Raw genomic sequence first — 22,958 nt, forward strand, 5'->3', positions numbered from 1 at the left:
TGTGTTCAGGATTGGTGTTGTCCCCATTGACCTTTCATCAGTGTATCTCGCAGTGTGGTGACATGGTTTTATACCGAAAGCTGCCAGACCCCTCCAGTGTCAGGCTGCAATATGTGTCCTTTGTTCTGTACTTGGCAACTGAAGGCTGGTCGGCATGGATGAGTTAGAACATAGAACATAGAACAGTACAGCACAGAACAGGCCCTTCGGCCCACGATGTTGTGCCGAGCTTTATCTGAAACCAAGATCAAGCTATCCCACTCCCTATCATCCTGGTGTGCTCCATGTGCCTATCCAATAACCGCTTAAATGTTCCTAAAGTGTCTGACTCCACTATCACTGCAGGCAGTCCATTCCACACCCCAACCACTCTCTGCGTAAAGAACCTACCTCTGATATCCTTCCTATATCTCCCACCACGAACCCTATAGTTATGCCCCCTTGTAATAGCTCCATCCACCCGAGGAAATAGTCTTTGAGTTGGGTCGAAGAGCCTGTTTCCGTGCTGTATATATCTACGACTATAGGTTTTCACTCGGAGACCAAACAAGTTCCACAAGGGCCTAGAATGCTGGGCTTCCACAAAGCTGTGTGTGAACAATATGCCTCTCACCACTTATGTTTGCCTATGTAGTTGGTCTGACCATTGCAAGACGGGCAACCCCAACCCTTGAGGATCTCAACAGCACCTCGTCCCAGGAGCTAAAGGAACAATATTTTAACTACTGGTATCTCCAAACCCAGCTAAGATCACAGTCCTTGCTTTCCACCTCAGCAACTGACTGGCCTACAGCAAACTCCAGGTTTCCTTTTGTGGCAACCCAGTCAAGATCAATCCATATCCCAAATACCTCGGAGTCACTCTGGTGGCACGGACAAGTTGGGCCGAAGGGCTTGTTTTATTATTTTTAAAATACTTTTCCAATTCAATCAAATCAAATCCAATTCAGAGTCTCAACAAGTTGAGACATTTCCGATCCAGGCTGACAAGACAGGGCGAGCGACCAAACCACCCTGTCCTGGGCCCGATCTACATGAGCCAAGCTGATTGGAGAAGGGGAAGGTTCCTCCTCCAAGACTTGAGCTCATTTGCATCTTAGCCAAAAGGCCGAGATGCCGCTTTTAAAAATTGCTTCATATGAAACATATGAAGCTTCAGTGCAACCTAATGACCTCAACCAAGTGCGGCCGACCATGGGCTGCCGACCATACTACACTTGAGTTTCCATGCTGTAAACCTCTGTGACTCTATGACTTCAGTGGGGTGGGGAATGAGCAGATATGTGACCTGAACAATGAACAGAACATCATTGAACACTTTGTTAAGCTACCTGAGGCAGATCCCATTTTTAGATACAATGAGGCAAAGGCAGGCAGATTAGTTTGGTGTTTTTAAATGATATTTTATATAAAACTTTGCCCCGAAGTTTGGTGGGAGGGGCCCTGGCTGAAATATTGAATATTTGTTGGACTCACTGGGTAGGACAGGGTTAAGGGATAAACCAGGCTCCTCTACCTCTGCATAGTCTCAACATCAGGTAAACAAACTGAAAGCGAGTAATGTGGGTGAGAATTTAAAAAGAGGGAACATCTTGTCACGAGAGAGCTGGCGTGTGACAGGATTATTAAACTTGCCCTGCCCAGTGATGCAGTTAACGATATGGGACATGCCCCAAACCTACTCTGTGACATGCTACCCCCCCCAAACAGGGCAACACAACCAATGGATGTGGAGCCTCTGGCAGTGACGGTCACATCCCGCCCATAACCTGAGACTCAAACTGTAATAAGGCAGATCATATTTATAGATACAATGAGGCAAAGACTGGCAGATTAGTTTGTTGTTTTTTTTACATGATATTTTGTATAAAACTTTGCCTCTAAATTTGCTGGCAGGGGGATTGGAATCGGAGCAGGCGGATTGCGGGGTTGTGCAGATACTTTTATTCTCTGTATATTTCCTGGAGTCTGGGCGTGTTCACTCGCACCAAACAAAGGGGCTGGCTGCAGCTGGAGAGGGAAAAGGTTTCATTTCTTGTCGCTGCTTTTTCTGACGAATGGCGAGTGCAGCTTTCGATCGTTTCGCTGCCGAGTGCCTGGTCTCCATGTCCCGGACTGCAGTGGTTCACAGCCCCAGGCAAGCAGCCAGTGCCCCCGGGCAGGCTCAGGACAAAGGCAGCCCCGGCTCCGGGCTGCTGCTGCTGCTGCCCGGGCTCCCAGCTGATGGCAGCCCGCAGGAGGTCCCGGGGAGCCCGGCCACACCTTCCCCCAGAGAGCCGGCCAGGCAGAGAGGCCGGAGAGCCAGAGGGCGGAGTGGGCAGGAGCGGCGGCCCAGGAAACACCACTGTCACTACCCGGGCTGTCAGAAGATCTACGGCAAGTCCTCGCACCTGAAGGCTCACCTCCGGACTCACACAGGTGAGTGGGCACTCTCCAACAGGTAACCGGGAAGGGAGCTGAACCCAGCCCCACAGGAAGCACCAGCCACTGGCTGCAACCTGGCACCACGCCCAGCCCGGGGTAGCTGGGTTCAAATTACCCCCACCGTCCCCAAAATACTGCAACCACTCCCCCCCAATCCCAAATCAGTAACACTGGGAGTGACAGAGTGAATCCGAGCAAAACTGACCAGCCCAATGTCGGTCCGGGGGACACTGACCCCCCTCCCCCCCCCATCCCGGGGACGCTGACCCCCCCAATTCCGGGGACCCCCCCACCCTGGGGACGCTGACCCCCCCTCCCTGGGGACGCTGACCCCCCCCTCCCCCCCCCCATCCCGGGGACGCTGACTCCCCCTCCCCTCCCCCCCACCCCGGGGACGCTGACTCCCCCTCCCCCCCACCCCAGGGACGCTGACCCCCCCCAACCCGGGGATGCTGACCTCCCCCCCCACCCCAGGGACGCTGACCCCCCCTCCCCCCCACCCTGGGGGCGCTTAACCCCCCCCCCTCCATCCCGGAGACACTGACCACACCCCCCCCCCCCCCAGGGACGCTGACCCCCCCTCCCCCCTACCCCGGGGACGCTTAACCCCCCCTCCCCCATCCCGGGGACACTGACTCCCCTCCCCCATCCCGGGGACACTGACTCCCCTCCCCCATCCCGGGGACACTTACCCCCCCCCCCCCCTTCATCCCAGGGACACTCAGAGACACTGACCACCCCCCCCCCATCCCAGGGATACTGACCCCCCCCCCCCCCCCCCCCCCACTTCATCCCAGGGACACTCAGAGACACTGACCACCCCCCCCCCCCCATCCCAGGGATACTGACCCCCCCCCCCCCATTCCCGAGACACTTACCCCAATCCCGGGTCATTGACTCTTATAATTTTACAGAAATATGGAGTAGAATTGCAAACAAAAACGTGTTTCTGGAAAGGCAGAATTGTACGTATTAGAAACACAATTGCATTCATTCACTGGCCTTGTCATTGAGTTTATTAATGACAGTTTAAAGTATAAGCAATTTAAAAGTATTATTGAGCACTGTATTTGAGAAACCCTCAAGGCAAATATGTCAGGAACCACTGACAACTGTGCCTCTGTACATGTTAATTCCACCCTAGCTTCCCTCTTTCTCTCTCTCACCCACACACTCCTCTACCTCCCTCCAACCCTTCCCTACCTCCCTCCCCCTCTCCCCTCCCCACACTCTCCCTCCTCCCTAGCCCACTTCACTCTTTTCTCCCCTCTCTATCTTCTGTTTCTCCTGCTCTCTCTCTCTCTCTTTTCCCTATCTAACCTTCGATCTTTCCCATCTCCTTCTTCCTCTCTCCTCCCCTCCAACTTCCTCCTTGCTCTCCCTCCTTCCCCGCCTCTTTCCGTTAGATCATTGGCTGGCCTACAGTATCCAACTGAAGTGGTTTCTGACACTCGGATGCCATCTACATAAGAACATAAGAACATAAGAAATAGGAGCAGGAGTAGGCCATCTAGCCCCTCGAGCCTGCCCCGCCATTCAATAAGATCATGGCTGATCTGACGTGGATCAGTACCACTTACCCGCCTGATCCCCATAACCCTTAATTCCCTTACCGATCAGGAATCCATCCATCCGCGCTTTAAACATATTCAGCGAGGTAGCCTCCACCACCTCAGTGGGCAGAGAATTCCAGAGATTCACCACCCTCTGGGAGAAGAAGTTCCTCCTCAACTCTGTCTTAAACCGACCCCCCTTTATTTTGAGGCTGTGTCCTCTAGTTTTAACTTCCTTACTAAGTGGAAAGAATCTCTCCGCCTCCACCCTATCCAGCCCCCGCATTATCTTATAAGTCTCCATAAGATCCCCCCTCATCCTTCTAAACTCCAACGAGTACAAACCCAATCTCCTCAGCCTCTCCTCATAATCCAAACCCCTCATCTCCGGTATCAACCTGGTGAACCTTCTCTGCACTCCCCCCAATGCCAATATATCCTTCCTCATATAAGGGGACCAATACTGCACACAGTATTCCAGCTGCGGCCTCACCAATGCCCTGTACAGGTGCACCAAGACATCCCTGCTTTTATATTCTATCCCCCTCGCAATATAGGCCAACATCCCATTTGCCTTCTTGATCACCTGTTGTACCTGCAGACTGGGCTTTTGCGTCTCATGCACAAGGACCCCCAGGTCCCTTTGCACGGTAGCATGTTTTAATTTGTTTCCATTGAGATAGTAATCCCATTTGTTATTATTTCCTCCAAAGTGTATAACCTCGCATTTCTCAACGTTATACTCCATTTGCCATATCCTCGCCCACTCACTCAGCCTGTCCAAATCTCTCTGCAGATCTTCTCCGTCCTCCACACGATTCACTTTTCCACTTATCTTTGTGTCGTCTGCAAACTTCGTTACCCTACACTCCGTCCCCTCCTCCAGATCATCTATATAAATGGTAAACAGTTGCGGCCCGAGTACCGATCCCTGCGGCACGCCACTAGTTACCTTCCTCCAACCGGAAAAACACCCATTTATTCCGACTCTTTGCTTCCTGTCGGATAGCCAGTCCCCAATCCACTTTAACACACTACCCCCAACTCCGTGTGCCCTACATGCAGTCTGTGTGGCTATTGGAGTAAATACAAACATTCTCTCTCTCTCTTTTTATATATATATACATATATCAATTAAAGAAACACCAAATAAAGACTTTAGTTTGAAACAAAAGCATTTGAGAAATCTAAATCATTTCAGAAGCTGCTTCAGGTTCTGTTGGTTTAACAGGTTGTGGGTCAGACAGAGAGAGGGTGCGGGGAATACATCAGTCAGGTTTAAACAGTGCTTCAAAAAACATTAATAAGAAATTCTTGTGGTTAACCCTTAGGTTACCAGTTTACAAAACGTAGCAAGTTCCAGGAATTTTATTGGATTGATCTAATCAAAGCACTCTACTCTCAGTACATCCTCAACCCTGCCTACTTCCCAAGATAGTTTTTAAAATTTTTTTGGGAAGCTCTTTTTTCTCCAAGTTTAAGATGATTCCCTGTAAACTCTCAGGCCTTGTGAAGTTTTAAATGCCTCTCCCAGTCTCGGAGTACAGTTTGACAGGCTGTCTCGTGCAAGCCATTCCTTAGACCAAAACCGTCCACTTAATGGCACCCCATTCACCACCTTGAACATTAACTCCCTCCAGTACAGGCACAGAGTGGGAGCAGTGTGTACTATCTACAAGATGTACAGCAGCAACTTTCCAATCCCTGACCTCCACCACTCCAGAAGAACAAAGACAGCAGGTGCCTGAGAACATCCCCCCCCCCCCTACAAACTATTCTGACTTGGATACATATCACCTTCATCATCAGTGTGTCAAAATCCAGGGACATCCTACCTAACAGCAGTCCTAAGCACTGGCTTACCACCACCTTCTCAAGGCCATCTGGCCGTGTTAGCAATCATCGCCCACATCGTGAAAGTGAAGAAAAAGTAACAGTTGGCGGTTAGTCATCCATGCAAGTTGTCACACGCAGCTCAATCCTGCCTTTGTCTCACCTTCACACACACACTTTCCAGCAAGTGATCAGGAACAAGAACTCAAGTTGTTCTCTTCCTCTTTGTTCAAGGCACTGAGGGTAATTCTCACATTCAGCTGCTGAGACCTGTTGACTCAGTGGGGTCCAGGGATCGAATCTGGACTCTTTGTGCCAGATCAGTGTGAGTGAGTGAGGGCCTTCTGTGAAGAGTGATCATTTTCTATATTTCCACTCCTCTTGCATTTCTGCAACTCTGCCTCCTTAAAGATACAAGAACAGTCAATAGTGATCAATCCACACTACTTTTGTTAAACATATAAATTGTCAAATGATCAGTGGCTCACCTGCCTGATTAATAGAGACAGCACAATATGAAGTGTTTCTGTGCTTGGGTATTAGGAAGCTAGCGATGGCCTTTTGCCTCTTCACCTGTTTTCAGTACTTCTGTAATGACATTTGTAATTAATTAATTTGCCTGATATTGTTGCCCCTTCAAAAGATTCGATGAGAGCATTGACTGAGGATAGAACATAGAAAGCCACAGCACAAACAGGCCCTTCGGCCCACAAGTTGCGCCGATCACATCCCCACCTCTAGGCCTATCTATAGCCCTCAATCCCATTAAATCCCATGTACTCATCCAGAAGTCTCTTAAAAGACCCCAACGAGTTTGCCTCCACCACCACCGACGTCAGCCGATTCCACTCACCCACCACCCTCTGAGTGAAAAACTTACCCCTGACATCTCCTCTGTACCTACCCCCCAGCACCTTAAACCTGTGTCCTCTCGTAGCAACCATTTCAGCCCTTGGAAATAGCCTCTGAGAGTCTACCCTATCCAGACCTCTCAACATCTTGTAAACCTCTATCAGGTCACCTCTCATCCTTCGTCTCTCCAGGGAGAAGAGACCAAGCTCCCTCAACCTATCCTCATAAGGCATGCCCCCTATTCCAGGCAACATCCTTGTAAATCTCCTCTGCACCCTTTCAATGGCTTCAACATCTTTCCTGTAATGAGGTGACCAGAACTGCGCGCAGTACTCCAAGTGGGGTCTAACCAGGGTCCTATAAAGCTGCAGCATTATCTCCCGACTCCTAAACTCAATCCCTCGATTAATGAAGGCCAGTACGCCGTACGCCTTCTTGACCGCATCCTCCACCTGCGAGGCCGATTTAAGAGTCCTATGGACCCGGACCCCAAGGTCCTTCTGATCCTCTACACTGCTAAGAATGGTACCCTTCATATTATACTGCTGCTTCATCCCATTGGATCTGCCAAAATGGATCACCACACACTTATCCGGGTTGAAGTCCATCTGCCACTTCTCCGCCCAGTCTTGCATTCTATCTATGTCTCGCTGCAACTTCTGACATCCCTCCAAACTATCCACAACACCACCTACCTTGGTGTCGTCAGCAAACTTACCAACCCATCCCTCCACTTCCTCATCCAGGTCATTTATGAAAATGACAAACAGCAAGGGTCCCAGAACAGATCCCTGGGGCACTCCACTGGTCACTGACCTCCATGCAGAGAAAGACCCCTCCACAGCCACTCTCTGCCTTCTGCAGGCAAGCCAGTTCTGGATCCACAAGGCAACAGCCCCTTGGATCCCATGCCCTCTCACTTTCTCAAGAAGTCTTGCATGGGGGACCTTATCGAACGCCTTGCTGAAGTCCATATAGACCACATCCACCGCTCTTCCTTCGTCAATGTGTGTCAATGCTGTGTCAATGCAGCAAGCATCAGTAAAATTGACACAATGTGTGTCAATGCTGTGTCAATGCAGCAAGCATCAGTAAAAATCGATGCAGTTATTTAACACTGGGTTAAAACCTCACTGAGGGTCCAACAAGAAAGGAAAACCTACTTGGCCTCATCCTCACCAACCTGCTTGCCACAGCTACATCTGTCAATGATTGTGTACTGTGTATAATTCTGGTCACCACACTATCAGAAAGATGTGGAGGCTTTGGAGAGGGTACAGAAGAGGTTTACCAGGATGTTGCCTGGTCTGGAGGGCATTAGCTATGAGGAGAGGTTGGATAAACTCTGTTTGTTCTCACTGGAACAATGGAGGTTGAGGGGCGACCTGATAGAGGTTTACAAGATTATGAATGGAATGGACAGAGTGCATCGTCAGATGCTCTTTCCTAGGGTAGAAAAGTCAACTGCTAGGGGACATAGGTTTAAGGTGTGTGAGGAAAAGATTAGAAGAGATGTGTGAGGCAAGTTTTTTTTTTACACACAGAGTGGTGAATGTCTGGAATGCGCTACCCAGGGAGGTGGTGGGAGCAGGTATGATAGCGGTATTTAAGGAGCAACAAGACGAATACATGAATAGGATGGGAATGGAAGGATACAGACTCCGTATGTGCATACGGATTTAGTTTAGGCAGGCATCATGATTGACACAGGCCTGGAGGGTCAAAGGGCCTGTTCCTGTACTGTACTTTTCTTTGTTCTTTGATAGCATTGGTAGGAGTGACCATTGCACACACCTTGTGGAGATGAAGATCTATCTTCACATTGATGATACGCTCCATCATGTTGTGTGGCACAACCATTATGCCAAATGGATAGATTTCAAACAGATTTGGCAACTCAAAACTGGGCAACCATGAGGCTCCATGGGTAATCAGCATGAGTAGAATTGTACTCAACCACAATCTGTAACCTCTTGGACGAGCAAATCCCCCATTCTACCATTTCAACTAAGCCTAGGATTCACCCTAGTTCAGTGTAAGTGAAGGAGGGCATTCCAGAAACAGCACCAGACATTCCTAAAATGAAGTGTCAATAAGCTACAACACAGGACTACTTGCATGCCAAACAGTGATATCAGCAGGTAATAGACAGAACCAAATGATTCCACATTCAACCGATCAGATCTAAACTCTGCAGTCCTGCCACATCCCGTCGTGAATGATTGTGGACAATCATTATTGGCGGCACGGGTAGCACAGTGGGTAACACTGCTGCTTCACAGCTCCAGGGGCCTGGGTTCGATTCCTGGCTTGGGTCACTGTCTGTATGGAGTTTGGACATTCTCCTCGTGTCTGCGTGGGTTTCCTCTGGATGCTCCGGTTTCCTCCCACAGTCCAAAGATGTGCGGGTTAGGTTGATTGGCCATGCGAAAATTGCCCTTAGTGTCCTGGGATGCGTAGGTTAGAGGGATTAGTGGGTAAAATATGTAGGGATATGGGGGTAGGGTCTGGGTGGGATTGTGGTCGCTGCAGACTCGATGGGCCGAATGGCCTCTTTCTGTGCTGTAGGGTTTCTAAGATTTCTAAGATTATTGGAGGAGAAAGCTCCACAAATATCCCCATCCTCAGTGATGGAGGAGCCCAGCACATCAGTGCAAAAGATAAGGCTGAAGCATTCTCAACAATCTTCAACCAGAAGTGCCGAGTGGATGATCCATCTTGGCCTCCTCTGGAGGACCCCAGCATCACAGATGCCTCCAGCCAATGCGATTTACTCCACGTCATCAAGAAACGATTGAAAGCTACAAGCCTCGACAATATTCCAGCAATTGTACTGAAGACTTAAGAAATTGATGGACCTCTAGCCAAGCTGTTACAGTTCAGCTACAACACTGGCATTTACCCAACAATATGGAATATTGCCCAGGTATGTCCTGTACACAAAAAGCAGGACCTGGTCAATTATCATCCATCAGTGTAGTCTCGATCATCAGTGAAGTGATGGAAGGAGTCATCAACACTGCTATCAAGCACCACCTGCTCATTTCCACAGGGCAGAACCCAAACTGAGCGTCAGTGAGCAGGTTTTTGCTGAGCAAGTGCTGCTTGATAGCACTGTTGATGTATGGAACTGACTCCTATGAAAGAGTCACTCCCTGACCTGCGGGGATTAAATACCATAGATACTAAATCTTAACTACAGCACAAGTCATCCACAACATTATGGGAGGTGACGGCTCATTTTCCCCTGCCCAAAACTACTTTGCAATGTGAAAAAAATAGTATAAAACTGCACCACTTTGGGATTGCTTAGAGTCAGTAGACTGGTCAGTATTTAAAAACTCTGCGACCAGCCTGAACGAGTATGCCAGTATAGTTACTGATTTCACTAGTAAGTGTGTAGAAGACTGTGCCAAAGAAGCAAATCCGTGTGTCCCCCAACCGGAAAGCATGGATGAACAGGGATATCTACTGCTTGTTGAAGTCCAGGTCCGAGGAGTTCAAGGCAGGCGACCCTGACCGATACAAGAAATCCAGATATGATCTACAGGGATCCATCAAAGATGTCAAGCTAGAATCCCAGGCCAGCCACACGGACTCCCGCTGACTATGGCAAGGTCTGCAAGACATAAGATGAAGGCAGCTAAAACTGCCGGCTCCAATGCACCCCTCCCCAATGAGCTCAATGCATTCTATGCCCATTTTGAGTAAGAGGTCAGCAAAAGCACACCGTCCATCCTGGAAGCCTCAGATAAACCTGTATCCGAGATCACCATTGCCAACATCAGAGCAGCCTTCTCAAAAGTCAACCCACGGAAAGCGACTGGCCTGGATGGGGTACCCGGACAAGCACTCAGATCCTGCACAGACCAGCTGGCAGGGGTATTCGCTGACGTCTTCAACCTCTCTTTACAACAATCTGAGGCCCCTACCTGCTTCAAGACGACGAACATCATCCTGGTACCAAAAAAAAGCCAGGCAGCGTGCCTTAATAACTATAGTCCGCTGGCTCTGGCATCCATCATTATGAAACGTTTTGAAAGGTTAGTCATGGCATAAATCAATTCCTGCCTGTCAGAGTGCCTGGATCCATTACATATCACCAACCGCCACAACAGGTCCAAAGAACAAAGAACAGTACAGCACAGGAAACAGGCCCTTCGGCCCTCCAAGCCTGTGCCGCTCCTTGGTCCAACTAGACCAATCGTTTGTATCCCTCCATTCCCAGGCTGCTCATGTGACTATCCAGGTAAGTCTTAAACGATGTCAGCGTGCCTGCCTCCACCACCCTACTTGGCAGCGCATTCCAGGCCCCCACCACCCTCTGTGTAAAAAACGTCCCTCTGATATCTGAGTTATACTTCGCCCCTCTCACCTTGAGCCCGTGACCTCTCGTGATCGTCACCTCCGACCTGGGAAAAAGCTTCCCACTGTTCACCCTATCTATACCCTTCATAATCTTGTACACCTCTATTAGATCTCCCCTCATTCTCCGTCTTTCCAAGGAGAACAACCCCAGTCTACTCAATCTCTCCTCATAGCTAAGACCCTCCATACCAGGCAACATCCTGGTAAACCTTCTCTGCACTCTCTCTAACGCCTCCACGTCTTTCTGGTAGTGCGGCGACCAGAACTGGACGCAGTACTCCAAATGTGGCCTAACCAGCGTTCTATACAGCTGCATCATCAGACTCCAGCTTTTATACTCTATACCCCGTCCTATAAAGGCAAGCATACCATATGCCTTCTTCACCACCTTCTCCACCTGTGTTGCCACCTTCAAGGATTTGTGGACTTGCACACCTAGGTCCCTCTGTGTTTCTATACTCCTGATGACTCTGCCATTTATTGTATAGTTCCTCCCTACATTATTTCTTCCAAAATGCATCACTTCGCATTTATCCGGATTAAACTCCATCTGCCACCTCTCCGCCCAATTTTCCAGCCTATCTATATCCTGCTGTATTGCCCGACAATGCTCTTCGCTATCCATAGCAGACGCCATCTCCTTGGCCCTACATTCAACCCTGGAACACCAAGACAACAAAGACACCTATGTCTGACTCCTATTCATCGACTACAGCTCAGCCTTTAACACCATTATTCCTATGAGGTTCATCTCCAAACATCGTGGCCTGGGCCACAGCTCCTCCCTCTGCAACTGGATCCTAGACTTCCTAACCCACAGACCGCAATCAGTAAGGATAGGCAACAACACCTCCTCCACGATCATCCTCAACACCGGTGCTCCACAAGGCTGTGTCCTCAGCCCCCTACTATACTCTTTATACACCTTTGACTGGGTGGCCAAATTCCCCTCCAATTCAATTTTCACGTTTGCTGATGACACCATTGTTATGGGTCGGATTTCAAACAATGATGAGATGGAGTACAGGGAAGAGATAGAGAATCTGGTGAACTGGTGCAATGACAATAATCTCTCCCTCAATGTCAACAAAACGAAAGAGGTAATCATCAACTTCAGGAAACGTAGTGGAGAGCATGCCCTTGTCTACATCAATGGGGGCAAAGTAGAAATGGTCGAGAGCTACAAATTTTTAGGTGTCCAAATCACCAACAGCCTGTCCTGGCCCCTCCATGCGGAAGCTATAGTTAAGAAAGCCCACCAATGCCTCTACTTTCTCAGGAACTAAGGAAATTTGGCAAAAAAAAAAGCAAATTACTGCGGATACTGGAATCTGAAACCAAAAGAGAAAATGCTGGAAAATCTCAGCAGGTCTGGCAGCATCTGCAAGGAGAGAAAAGAGCTGATGATTCGAGTGCAGAAAACAAAGGGTCATCTGGACTCGAAACATCAGCTTTTTTCTCTCCTTACAGATGCTGCCAGACCTGCTAAGATTTTCCAGCATTTTCTCTCTTGGAAGGAAATTTGGCATGTCCGCTACAACTTTCACCAACTTCTACAGATGCACCATAGAAAGCACTCTTTCTGGTTGTATCACAGTTTGGGATGGCTCCTGCTCTGTCCAAGACTGCAAGAAACTATAAAGGGTCATGAACGAAGCCCAGTCCATCACTCAAACCAGCCTCTCATCCATTGACACTGTCTACCCACTTCCCACTGCCTCAGAAAAGTAGCCAGCATAATCAAGGACCCCAAGCACCCTGGACATACTCTCTTCCACCTTTTTCATCGGGAAAAAGGTACAAAAGTACTGGGCTAATGGTAAGATACTTGGTAGTGTGGATGAACAGAGGGATCTGGGTGTCCATGTGCATAGATCCCTGAAAGTTGGCACCCAGGTTGATAGGGTTGTTAAGAAGGCATACGGTGTGTTAGCTTTTATTGGTAGAGGGATTGAGTTTCGGAGCCATGAGGTCATGCTGCAACTGTACAAAACTTTGGTGCGGCCGCACTTGGATTATTGCGTACAGTTCTGGTCGCCGCATTATAGGAAAGATGTGGAAGCGTTGGAAAGGATGCAGAGGAGATTTACCAGGATGTTGCCTGGTATGGTGGGAAGATCGTATGAGGAAAGGCTGAGGGACTTGAGGTTGTTTTCGTTGGAGAGAAAAAGGTTAAGAGGTGACTTAATAGAGGCATACAAGATGATCAGAGGATTAGATAGGGTGGATAGTGAGAGCCTTTTTCCTCGGATGGTGATGGCTAACACGAGGGGACATAGCTTTAAATTGAGGGGTGATAGATATAGGACAGATGTCAGAGGTAGGTTCTTTACTCAGAGAGTAGTAAGGGCGTGGAATGCCCTGCCTGCAGCAGTAGCGGACTCGTCCGCTTAAGAGCATTAAGCGCATTCAAATGGTTATTGGATAAACATATGGATGATATTGGAATAGTGTAGATTAGAGGGGCTTTAGATTGGTTGCACTGGTCGGCACAACATCGAGGGCCGAAGGGCCTGTACTGCGCTGTAATGTTCTATGGTCTAAAAGTCTGAGGACACGTACCAACCGACTCAAAATCAGCTTCTTCCCTGCTGCCATCAGACTTTTGACTGGACCTACCTTGCATCAAGTTGATCTTTCTCTACACCCTAGCTATGACTGTAACACTACATTCTGCACTCTCTCCTTTCCTTCTCTATGTGTCTTTATAGCGCACAATAAACAATATTTTTCATTGTATACTAATACGTGACAATAATAAATCAAATCAAAACTTCAAAGTAACTGTGTAAGAAAAGAACAAAGAACAAAGAGAATTACAGCGCAGGAACAGGCCCTTCGGCCCTCCAAGCTTGCACCGACCATGCTGCCCGACTGAACTAAAACCCCCTACCCTTCCGGGGACCATATACCTCTATTCCCATCCTATTCATGTATTCAAAAGTTTTCTGAGATAAAGCACTGTAAATTTTATTTTTAGATGAGGTCTAAACTGGGCCTGATAACAATCAGAGTTTTGCAGGCATATTGTGAAATATCCACCCCTTTTCTCTCAAAAAATGGTCTAATTCAGCCAGAGGGCAAGGGATGAGGGATGTGGAATCAAAACAGTAGCTCACATCTAATGATCAACAGTTAAACACCTCACGTTATATAAAAGGTCAGAGGTATTTCAGTGTTGAGTTTCATGAAATGCCTGAACAAATGAAGCAGGATATTACCCAATGATTTCTGGTTGTGCTATAGGCAGAACGATGGGCAGTCATTTCAGTATCATTGACTCACACCTGCTGGCTGTGCTGCTTTTATAAACTTTGATGTTTCAGGAAGGGGGACTGTGTAACAACACTACCACCAACTTGCATTTATATAGCACCTTTCAGATCACAAGTACCACCAAGGAGGAATAGCCATCAAAATTTCACACCGAGCACAGAAATATTAAGACTGGAGAACACAGGTTTGGTTAGAGCTAAATTTTAAGAAGCATTTTAAAGGAGGGGAGGATTGGTAGAAAGGCAGCAATGGTAGAACAATTATCAGGGATGGATAGGGGCCTTTATTGGGGGAATGCAAAGATGTTCAAAGGCTGGACTGGAGGAGATTACAGAGATGAGGAGGAAGCAGAGCTGGGAGGGTACGGTGGGGGCCGGTCTGGGGTGGATTTGAAAGCAAGGATAAGAATGGTAAATTTGAAGCATTGCCAGACCAGGAGCCAATGTAGGTCAGCAAGCGCAAGGCTAATGGATGAATGGGACTGAATGCAAGTTAGGACATGAGCAGCAGCATTTTAAATGTACTCAAGTTTACACAGAGTGGAAGGTTTGCCCAGAAAGCAGTATGGGTAGAGAAGACCCCTCCACATACAAACCTCAATTTTTTTTAAAAATGGGATGTGGGCTTTCCTGGCTAGGCCAGCTATTATTGCCCTTTCCTAATTGCCCTTGAGAAGGGGGTGGTGAGTTGCCTTCTTGAACCACTGCAGACCCTGTGGTGTAGGTGCACCCATGGTGCTGTTAGGAAGTCAGGACAGTGAGTGACTTGGGAGGGGAACTTCCAGGTGGTGGTGTTCCTGCATGACTGCTGCTCGTGTCCTTCCAGATGATAGCGTCTGTGGGTTTGGAAGATGCTGCCTAAGGAGCCTTGGTGAGTTCCTGAGTGAATTTTGTCGATGGTACATATGGCTGCCATGGTGGTGGAGGGATTGAATGTTTGTGGAAGGGGTAGCAATCAAGTGGGGCTGCTTTGCTCTGGATGGTGTCAAGCTTCTTGAGTGTTGTTGGAGCAGCACCCATTCAGGCAAGTGGATAACATTCCATCACACTCCTGACTTGTGCCTCGTAGATGCTGGACAGGCTCCGAGTCACAATACATACAGTAGGTAGGACCATAGAGTATCTCACTATACTTACCACAACCACACAGCAGTATTTTATGCAACAGGTTTTGGTCCATCTAATCCATGTTGCACCTGTCTGAGAGTGTTTGTTGGAACAATGTAGAGTGATTATTACTCTTTATCTAATCCGTGTGGTATCTGTATTGGAACTATTGAATACTTCCAGGGCAGAATTTTACCGTCACTTTACGCCCGTTTTGTGGCAGGAAAATGCCGTAAAATCAAGCATAAAGTGGCTAGCATGATTGTGCCGGTTTTTGTGGCCGGCACGATTTTATGACACCCGGAATTCTGGCATGGTCAGCCTCTCGCTGGAAATGGGTGAGAGGCTGGTTAATTTATTGAAATTTATTCTAATGTTCATTTCCATCTGCTTAGTGAGCCCGGTGCTCAATCATCCGGGCTCGCTTGCCTTTATGGCCTCGCCGGGAGAGGTTCTCTCTGGCGAGGGAAACACCTGCTCCCCAGGAACGGGGAACAGTCGTGTTGGCCTCACCGGTGGAACCGCAGGCCATTGAGGACCCCCGGAGAGGCTGAGTGCAAGACGGAGGTGCCCCTTGGCAGTGCCAGACTGGCACTTGGGAAATGCCCACCGGGCAGTGACAGTGAGTGGGGCCTGTGGGGGGGGGGGGGGGGGAGGGAGGCCTGCAGCCACTCTGCATGCGATCGGTGAGGGACGGGGGCTGCATCTCGGGCCACGGGCCCCCACAATTGCAGGGGCCGGGGGGGGGGGGTGCCCTTTGAGGCTGCCTGCAGTAGCAGGGGCCTGACAGCTCTCTGTTGGACCCCTGCTACTGCAAATGCGCATGTGCAGCATCAGAGGTCTGCACATGTGCAATACCTCCCTCTACAGGCTGTCTGGCGAGTTAAGCCCCGCCCACAGCCTCTCTGGCCAGAAACAGACTCGTCCAAAATTTCAGAGACAGAGTGCATAAGATTGGGACTGAAAACTCATCCAAAAAATGGATCTGGAACTCTCCCGTTTTCAGACTAGCTGGACACTTAGAAAGAATCTTGTAAAATTCCACCCCTAGTGTCTGAAGTGGAGAATGTTCCATATGCTATTGTCAACATTCCTTGTGATCAGTGAAGTTGCACAAAAAACTGTTCCCCAAATTTACCCTGTTTGGAGTAGACATGATCCCAATACATTAGGTTATTCTGATCCACCGCCGTTCAAATCGCTTCATGCATTGCTTGTCTCGATTGAAGTATATAAAATCCTGAATGGTCTACACAAGGTGGACGTGCAAAGGATGTTTCCTCTTGGGGCAAGTCCAGAACTAGGGGGCACAGTTTTAAAATTAGGGCTCGCCCTTATAGGACAAAGATGAGGAGAATTATTTTCTCTCTGGGGGTTGTGCAACTTTGGAACTCTCAGAAGACGGTGGAAGCGGGGTCACTGAATATTTGTAAGGTGGAGGTAGATGGATCCTTGTTAGGCTAGAGAATCAAAGATTAATAGGGAACATTAAACACAAGCAGATCAGTAATGATCTAATTAAATGGCGGAGAAGTCTCGAGGGGCCGAATGGCCTACTTCTGCTCCTATTTCGTATGTTCATATTTTGTTCATTCAAAAGGAAAGTGATCAAATTCCCGTATTGGCTTATTGGATCTATACAACACCTGGGTATACATTGACCCAGTGTCCCATCTGCAGTCTGTGCCACGTTAACCAGTAAAGTCATAGAGCCTGGGTTCAGGCTGAGTCGGATCAACAACAACTTGCTTTATCTGTAGGAAAACTTCCTGAGGCACTTCACAGGGACGTATTAAGGAAAAGCCTGACACAGATCCAGCAAAGGGGATATTAGGACAGGTGACCAAATGGGCCATCCCTGTTCTGTAGGAAGGTGCCTGTTTGAAAGTGTCAGATTCGAATCTAGCTTGGCTGTGATGCTCCAATGATGAAACATCCTGACCAGGTTCAAACCTGGAAATTTGAAGCTTGGGTAACGAGCACCTCTAGACCCTTTACCCCAGTGAGAATCAACGTCAGGGAGTGTCAGCACCTGGGCTGTGGGGGTGGTGACATGAAAGTGCTTTCAGGGAAGGAGAGAGGCACCCAAGTTGAAGTTAAGCTGTGGCCCAGTTGGTAGCTTCTGAATCACAGGGTTTCAGGTTCAAGTCTGACCACAGGATTTGAGCAGAAAAAAAAATCAAGGCTGACATCCCCGTGCAGAGGCAGCGCTGCACTGTTGGAGATGCTGCCTTTCAGATGGAGATGTTAAACTGAGGCCAGAGTGGTTGTAAAAGATCCCATTGTGCTATTTTAAAGAGCAGGGTATCTTGATAAATATTTATCCATCAGTCGATATCACATTGTTGTTTAAGAGAGTTTGCTAAGCAGAAATTAACTGTTGCATTCCAACAGTGACACACTTAAAAAAAAACTTCATTGGCTGTAAAGCACTTTGAGTCTAAAAATGTGCGGGTTAAGTGGATTGGCAATGATAAATTGAGCCTAGTGTCAGGGCGATTAGGAGGGTAAATGTGTGGGGTTATGGGAGTGGGGCCTGGATGGGATTGTGGTTGGTACAGACTCGATGGGCCAAATGGTCTCCTTCTGCACTGTAGGGCTTCTATGATATGCCCAGTGATTGTGAAAAGTGCTGTGTAAATGTGAGACTTATTTTTGAAATGGTTGATCGGATTATTTATTTAAATTTCAGGTGAAAGGCCGTTCGCGTGCACTTGGCCAGACTGCAACAAGAAGTTTGCTCGCTCCGATGAGCTGGCTCGACACTACCGCACCCACACGGGGGAGAAGCGTTTCAGTTGCCCCATCTGTGAGAAGCGCTTCATGCGCAGTGACCACCTGATGAAACATGCTCGGCGCCACGCCAACTTCCAGGCCAGCATGCTGAAGCGAGCGGCCGGCTCCCGGCCCGGCTCAGTCAGTGACTACAGCCGCTCAGACGCTTCCAGCCCGGCCCTGAGTCCTGCCAGCTCCCCCTGAACACAGCGGGGCCCAGTGGCTGCACCCCCCCCCCCCCCCCCCGACTCACCTCATCCCCCAACTTCGCCGGGACAGTGATCAGCAAAAGGGAAATGAAGTTGGTGCATGATGAAGGAACTGCTACCGTATCTTTAAAAACAATACAGCAACAGCTTTAAAAGAAAACACAAAACAACTACACACACCTCAGGATATCTTACTGTCAAATGTTAAACTGCACAATAGAGAAATCCAAACGTGGCTCTGATTTAACCTGGTTCAGTTGTTTCCCTCAGGGATCATTACACATTTCTCCTGTACCATCGCCTTACCTTAAATATTTGCACTCTACTTGATGGATTCAGATTGATATGGGGGAGGGAGGGAGGGGGGAGGTGGCATGAGTGGAGGGAGTTAGTCTCTAACAGAGTTGGTCTCCTGAAATGTACTCTTTTAAGTTTCAATGTTTGCAGCTTATGTGGTGATGGTGGATTGTTTTAATGTAAATGCTCTTCCAAGTTGCAGTAGGTGTTTCACCGTGAACAGAGGGGGATTGGAGAAGTGATAAACAGGCGACTTGTCACTGCTCCTGCACCCCCCTCCCCCTCCCCACAGTTTGTAGCATATCACTTCCAGGACTCGGTAGTTGCACAACACTGCACGAGGTGAAGGGGTCAGAACTTTCCTGGAAAGTAGGAAGTTACAAGCTGCGAGTGAATGTTGTTTCTCTTGTGAACCCCCGCCCCCAAAAAAGTAATTACTTCGCAAAAGTGTATAAACACTTGGAGATTTAATGTTAGGGACTAACGAAACATAGAAGCCATTCCAAAAAGTTTTAAAAATATTTTAGAAAATAGTTTTAAGTGCCGTCAGACCATTGTTGGTTGCTTTGTGGAGTGATTTGAAGTATATACATTCCAAAGGAAGCCATGTATACATACTTGCTTTGCACGGAAGCTGTTGCCTCCAGTCCCCTGTTGTGTTGATAGGGTCAGTGTAGCACGATAGGTACTTGATTCCGAGATCTGATAAATTTAATCCTGTACCTCTCTCAGACACCAGTGGTAAATGTGTCTGAAACACACGGACACGCAGATACTCTGAGCTAATCTGCTGTATTTATTTTTGGGTTTCTTATTTAACTGTAAAATGCAACAGGCTGGTCCTTTAATTACGAAAGAAAAGGAGAATGTATGGTCAAGGTGAGTGGTTAAACATTTATTGTGTGTGTATGATACAAGATGAGTTAATATCACTGGCTTGTAAGTTAAACTGGTACATGCAAGAATTACTTTTTGTGTTGAACCACAAGAATTTACAGGTTTGGAGCTCTGTCCCTTTCCACTGAAGGTCTGCCTACATACTTGTCAAAACATCTGTGGATTCTCTGAATTGTACATCAACATGTCGCTTTGATAACTTCCCCCTCCCACAGAAGGTGCACACATGCACTATGCGACTGCAAGGTCCCACTGGCAGCCCTCCAAAAACCTCACTCAAGTTGCTATTTTTCACTTGTGAACCTTCACTGTGAATATTGACAACTCTTCAGTGCTGAGGGCAGCACAATCAAAGCCTGTCCTGTTCTTGGCAAACGTCTACAGCCCTACTTTTTTGCAGCAGGAGGTCACAACTCAGGAACAGGAAGAAATACTGTAAACTCCACTAGGGTGCCATCAGCTAACTCAGTAGGTGATTAAATGTTGGATATTGTATGGCTTAGTATGACACTGGCTAGTCCATTAAAACTCAGAAATCCTTTCACCTCAAGAAGTTTGGTTCAGAATGGAACCAAAATCATTGATCTGGTGCAAGTGTTTTGCATGGAATGAGTTTGGAAATCTCAGTTTTGTTCTTAGTTTCTGTAGATGAAGATTCCCAAACTCATTTTTGCTGCAATAGCACAATCTCACTCCAAAGTGGGGAAAAATATAGTGCAGAAATATAGAGTTAGCATTACTCTGTATCTAACCCATGTTGTACTTGCCCTGGGAGTGTTTTATGGGACAGTGTTGAGGGAGCATAACTCTGCTCCGATTTGGCGTGCCTAACCTGGGAATTGGGTTAAATGTTTCATTCCCACTATGAACACTTCCTGGCTTTAAGACAAAAGGTCCATTGCACTGTCCACTGCTCAAAAAAGGAATCATCATTGGTTTCTGGAGAGTCCAAATTCTCTGGTTTCATGTATAAAAGTGAGCAAGCGCCAATGATAGCTGTACAAACATTATGAGCTGAGCTGTGTATTTTAGCAAGTGTGATCCTTTGGTGCTTGTACTGTATATTTATATTCTGGGGATCACTAACCTGGGATTGGATATTCTCCCTCTCCAATCTGACTGTTCAACCTTTCTTCAGTACCTCGTGTGCACATGTATAAATTAATTTCTATTTTAATTAAATAAACCATATCGACTATAGAAAGCCATGCAGTGACTCACCGCACACTCAGTCATTACACAGGAATCGCACTTCACCATGCTGGTTGTTCACTGCTCTGTCGCTGTGCTTTGTATGCATTTTGTAATTTTACTTTGTACATCCACTTTGTGATTATTATCCTATGCAAAATTTAATAAGAGTAAAACTACAGTTTCTTAATACGTTATATGCATGGTTAGTGAGGGCTTCATTTGAATAAATTTTTAATTAAGAGTTCTGTCAGACCCATTTATTATTAAGAATTACATCTTTGAACGAGAGCAAAGCAAATCATAGAATGGTCACAGTGGCATCACGTGTGGAAATGTCCCAAAAGTGCCAACTTTGATCAAACTTCATACAGCACCAGTTCTCGGCATTGTCTGGTATCTCACCTAATTGACTATTCTTTATGTGAGCCAGACAATAAATGTCTAAAAGCTATTAAAACATGCTGTCCATCAGACCTCACATCTATTGCATGGGCACTCAAGTAGATATAAAAATCAGCCAAGTGTGGTGCTGAGACACTGGGCAGGGTGATAACAAAAGGCAGATGGAAAGATGAAAATAAAGATACAGAAAGTACAAGACTGACAAACAGATCAGAGAGGGAACTGAGAGCAGAAAGAGGAACAAAAGGTTCAAATACAATGCATCATCTTTCAAATAGAATCTTGTAAAATAGGAAATGGACAGGGTGAATTTGTGGACATTGAAGATGTCAGTGCCCAATGACATCACATTTCCTCTTCCTGTCCCATTCACTTTACACACTGTTTATATTCCGAATTTCCAGCATCAAATGAAAATGAGAAAATAAAAGGATTTATTCTGATTGGGAAATATTTGACAGACTCTCAAACTCCATCTTGCAGATTTGACTTTTCTATCCCTGTTTAAAAGCATTTTTTAAAATTAGTGTCACAAGTAAGGCTTACATTAACACTGCAATGAAGTTACTGTGAAAATCCCCTAGTCGCCACACGCTGGCGCCTGTTCGGGTACACTGAAGGAGAATTTAGCATGGCCAACGCACCTAACCAACACGTCTTTGGACTGTGGGAGGAAACCGGAGCACCCGAAGGAAGCCCACGCAGACACGGGGAGAACGTGCAAATTCCACACAGGCAGTGACCCAAACTGGGAATCAAACCCGGGTCCCTGGCGTTGTGAGGCAGCTGTACTAACCACTGTGCCACCCGTGTAGTCAGTTATAAGAATTATACTGGAGCCGTAGATCCCTGCATTTTCCTACTCAAACTGATAGGTCATTAAACTCAATCACATTTCTAGACTCTTCCATACATCGTTTCACTAACTGACATCTGATGATAGAATGTTAGTTTATACTGGAACATAAATAAAACATTATAAAATGTTGACATAATGCTACCAGGTACACTAGCAATTCTTCTTGAAATCACAAGGTCTTAAAAAAGTTTGGAATGCCCATTAGATTCCTTCTTTCACAATGCATGTGCAATCTCTGTGCTCTGCCCAGCCATGTGATAACCGTCACAGCCCATGTGATCATTATTCTGTGTCGCTTTACTTAATTTCACCTCTTGCATTCCTGGAAGCCCAATAAACAGAGAAGGTGGTAGACAGGTTGAAGGTGGAAACTTGGCATTTAGCTACGGAGAGCAAGAGTTGTTGGGGTTAAGAATACTGGAGGGATGGCTTTTTAATTTCATAAATCAAACACCATTACAGTTTTGGCAAAGATGTTCTGTAAACAAACTATTACTCATTCCCAAGTATAAGTAACACATGTGTATCAGACACTCCGCTAGGTTTTATCTCGAAAGTAAAAACAAGTTCAAAATACTTAATTGTGAAATGATTTCAAAAGTGATAATTTATTGTTTGTTGGCAAATCATTCAGAAAAATAAAAATGTGGAGCAATCCTATTGCACAATGAAGAGACAGCCCGGCAACCGCATAAATAAAACTCCACTGGTCAAAGCTGGGAAATTGCAGTACTTCTCCCAGCTCCCCCTGTTCAATAGAGTTCAATGGAGTATTGCGTACAGTTCTAGTCGCCGTATTATAGGAAAGATGTGGAAGTGTTGGAAAGATGTGGAAGTGTTGGAAAGGGTGCAGAGGAGATTTACCAGGATGTTGCCTGGTATGGTGGGAAAATCGTATGAGGAAAGGCTTGAG

The 22,958-nt window shown here is 47.1% G+C and overlaps 1 protein-coding gene across 1 annotated transcript; it reads left to right on the forward strand.

The window, feature by feature from the left end:
- The first annotated feature begins 1,804 nt into the window (after positions 1 to 1,804).
- LOC144480451 (Krueppel-like factor 13) lies at positions 1,805 to 21,025 on the forward strand. The gene is made up of 2 exons (XM_078199882.1): positions 1,805 to 2,418; positions 18,105 to 21,025. Exons 1-2 carry the CDS (start codon positions 2,058 to 2,060, stop codon positions 18,389 to 18,391), a joined length of 648 nt encoding a protein of 215 aa, XP_078056008.1. The 5' UTR covers positions 1,805 to 2,057; the 3' UTR covers positions 18,392 to 21,025.
- The last annotated feature ends 1,933 nt before the right edge of the window (positions 21,026 to 22,958 follow it).

This window comes from Mustelus asterias, chromosome 29 (assembly GCF_964213995.1).
Source record: "Mustelus asterias chromosome 29, sMusAst1.hap1.1, whole genome shotgun sequence".
NCBI lineage: Eukaryota > Metazoa > Chordata > Chondrichthyes > Carcharhiniformes > Triakidae > Mustelus > Mustelus asterias.

Bases quoted from the DNA above. Each gene is read 5' to 3' on its own strand.
- LOC144480451 (XM_078199882.1), top strand. From the start codon at position 2,058: ATGGCGAGTGCAGCTTTCGATCGTTTCGCTGCCGAGTGCCTGGTCTCC. The intron at 2,419-18,104 runs GTGAGTGGGCAC...TTTAAATTTCAG, and splicing joins TCACCTCCGGACTCACACAG to GTGAAAGGCCGTTCGCGTGC.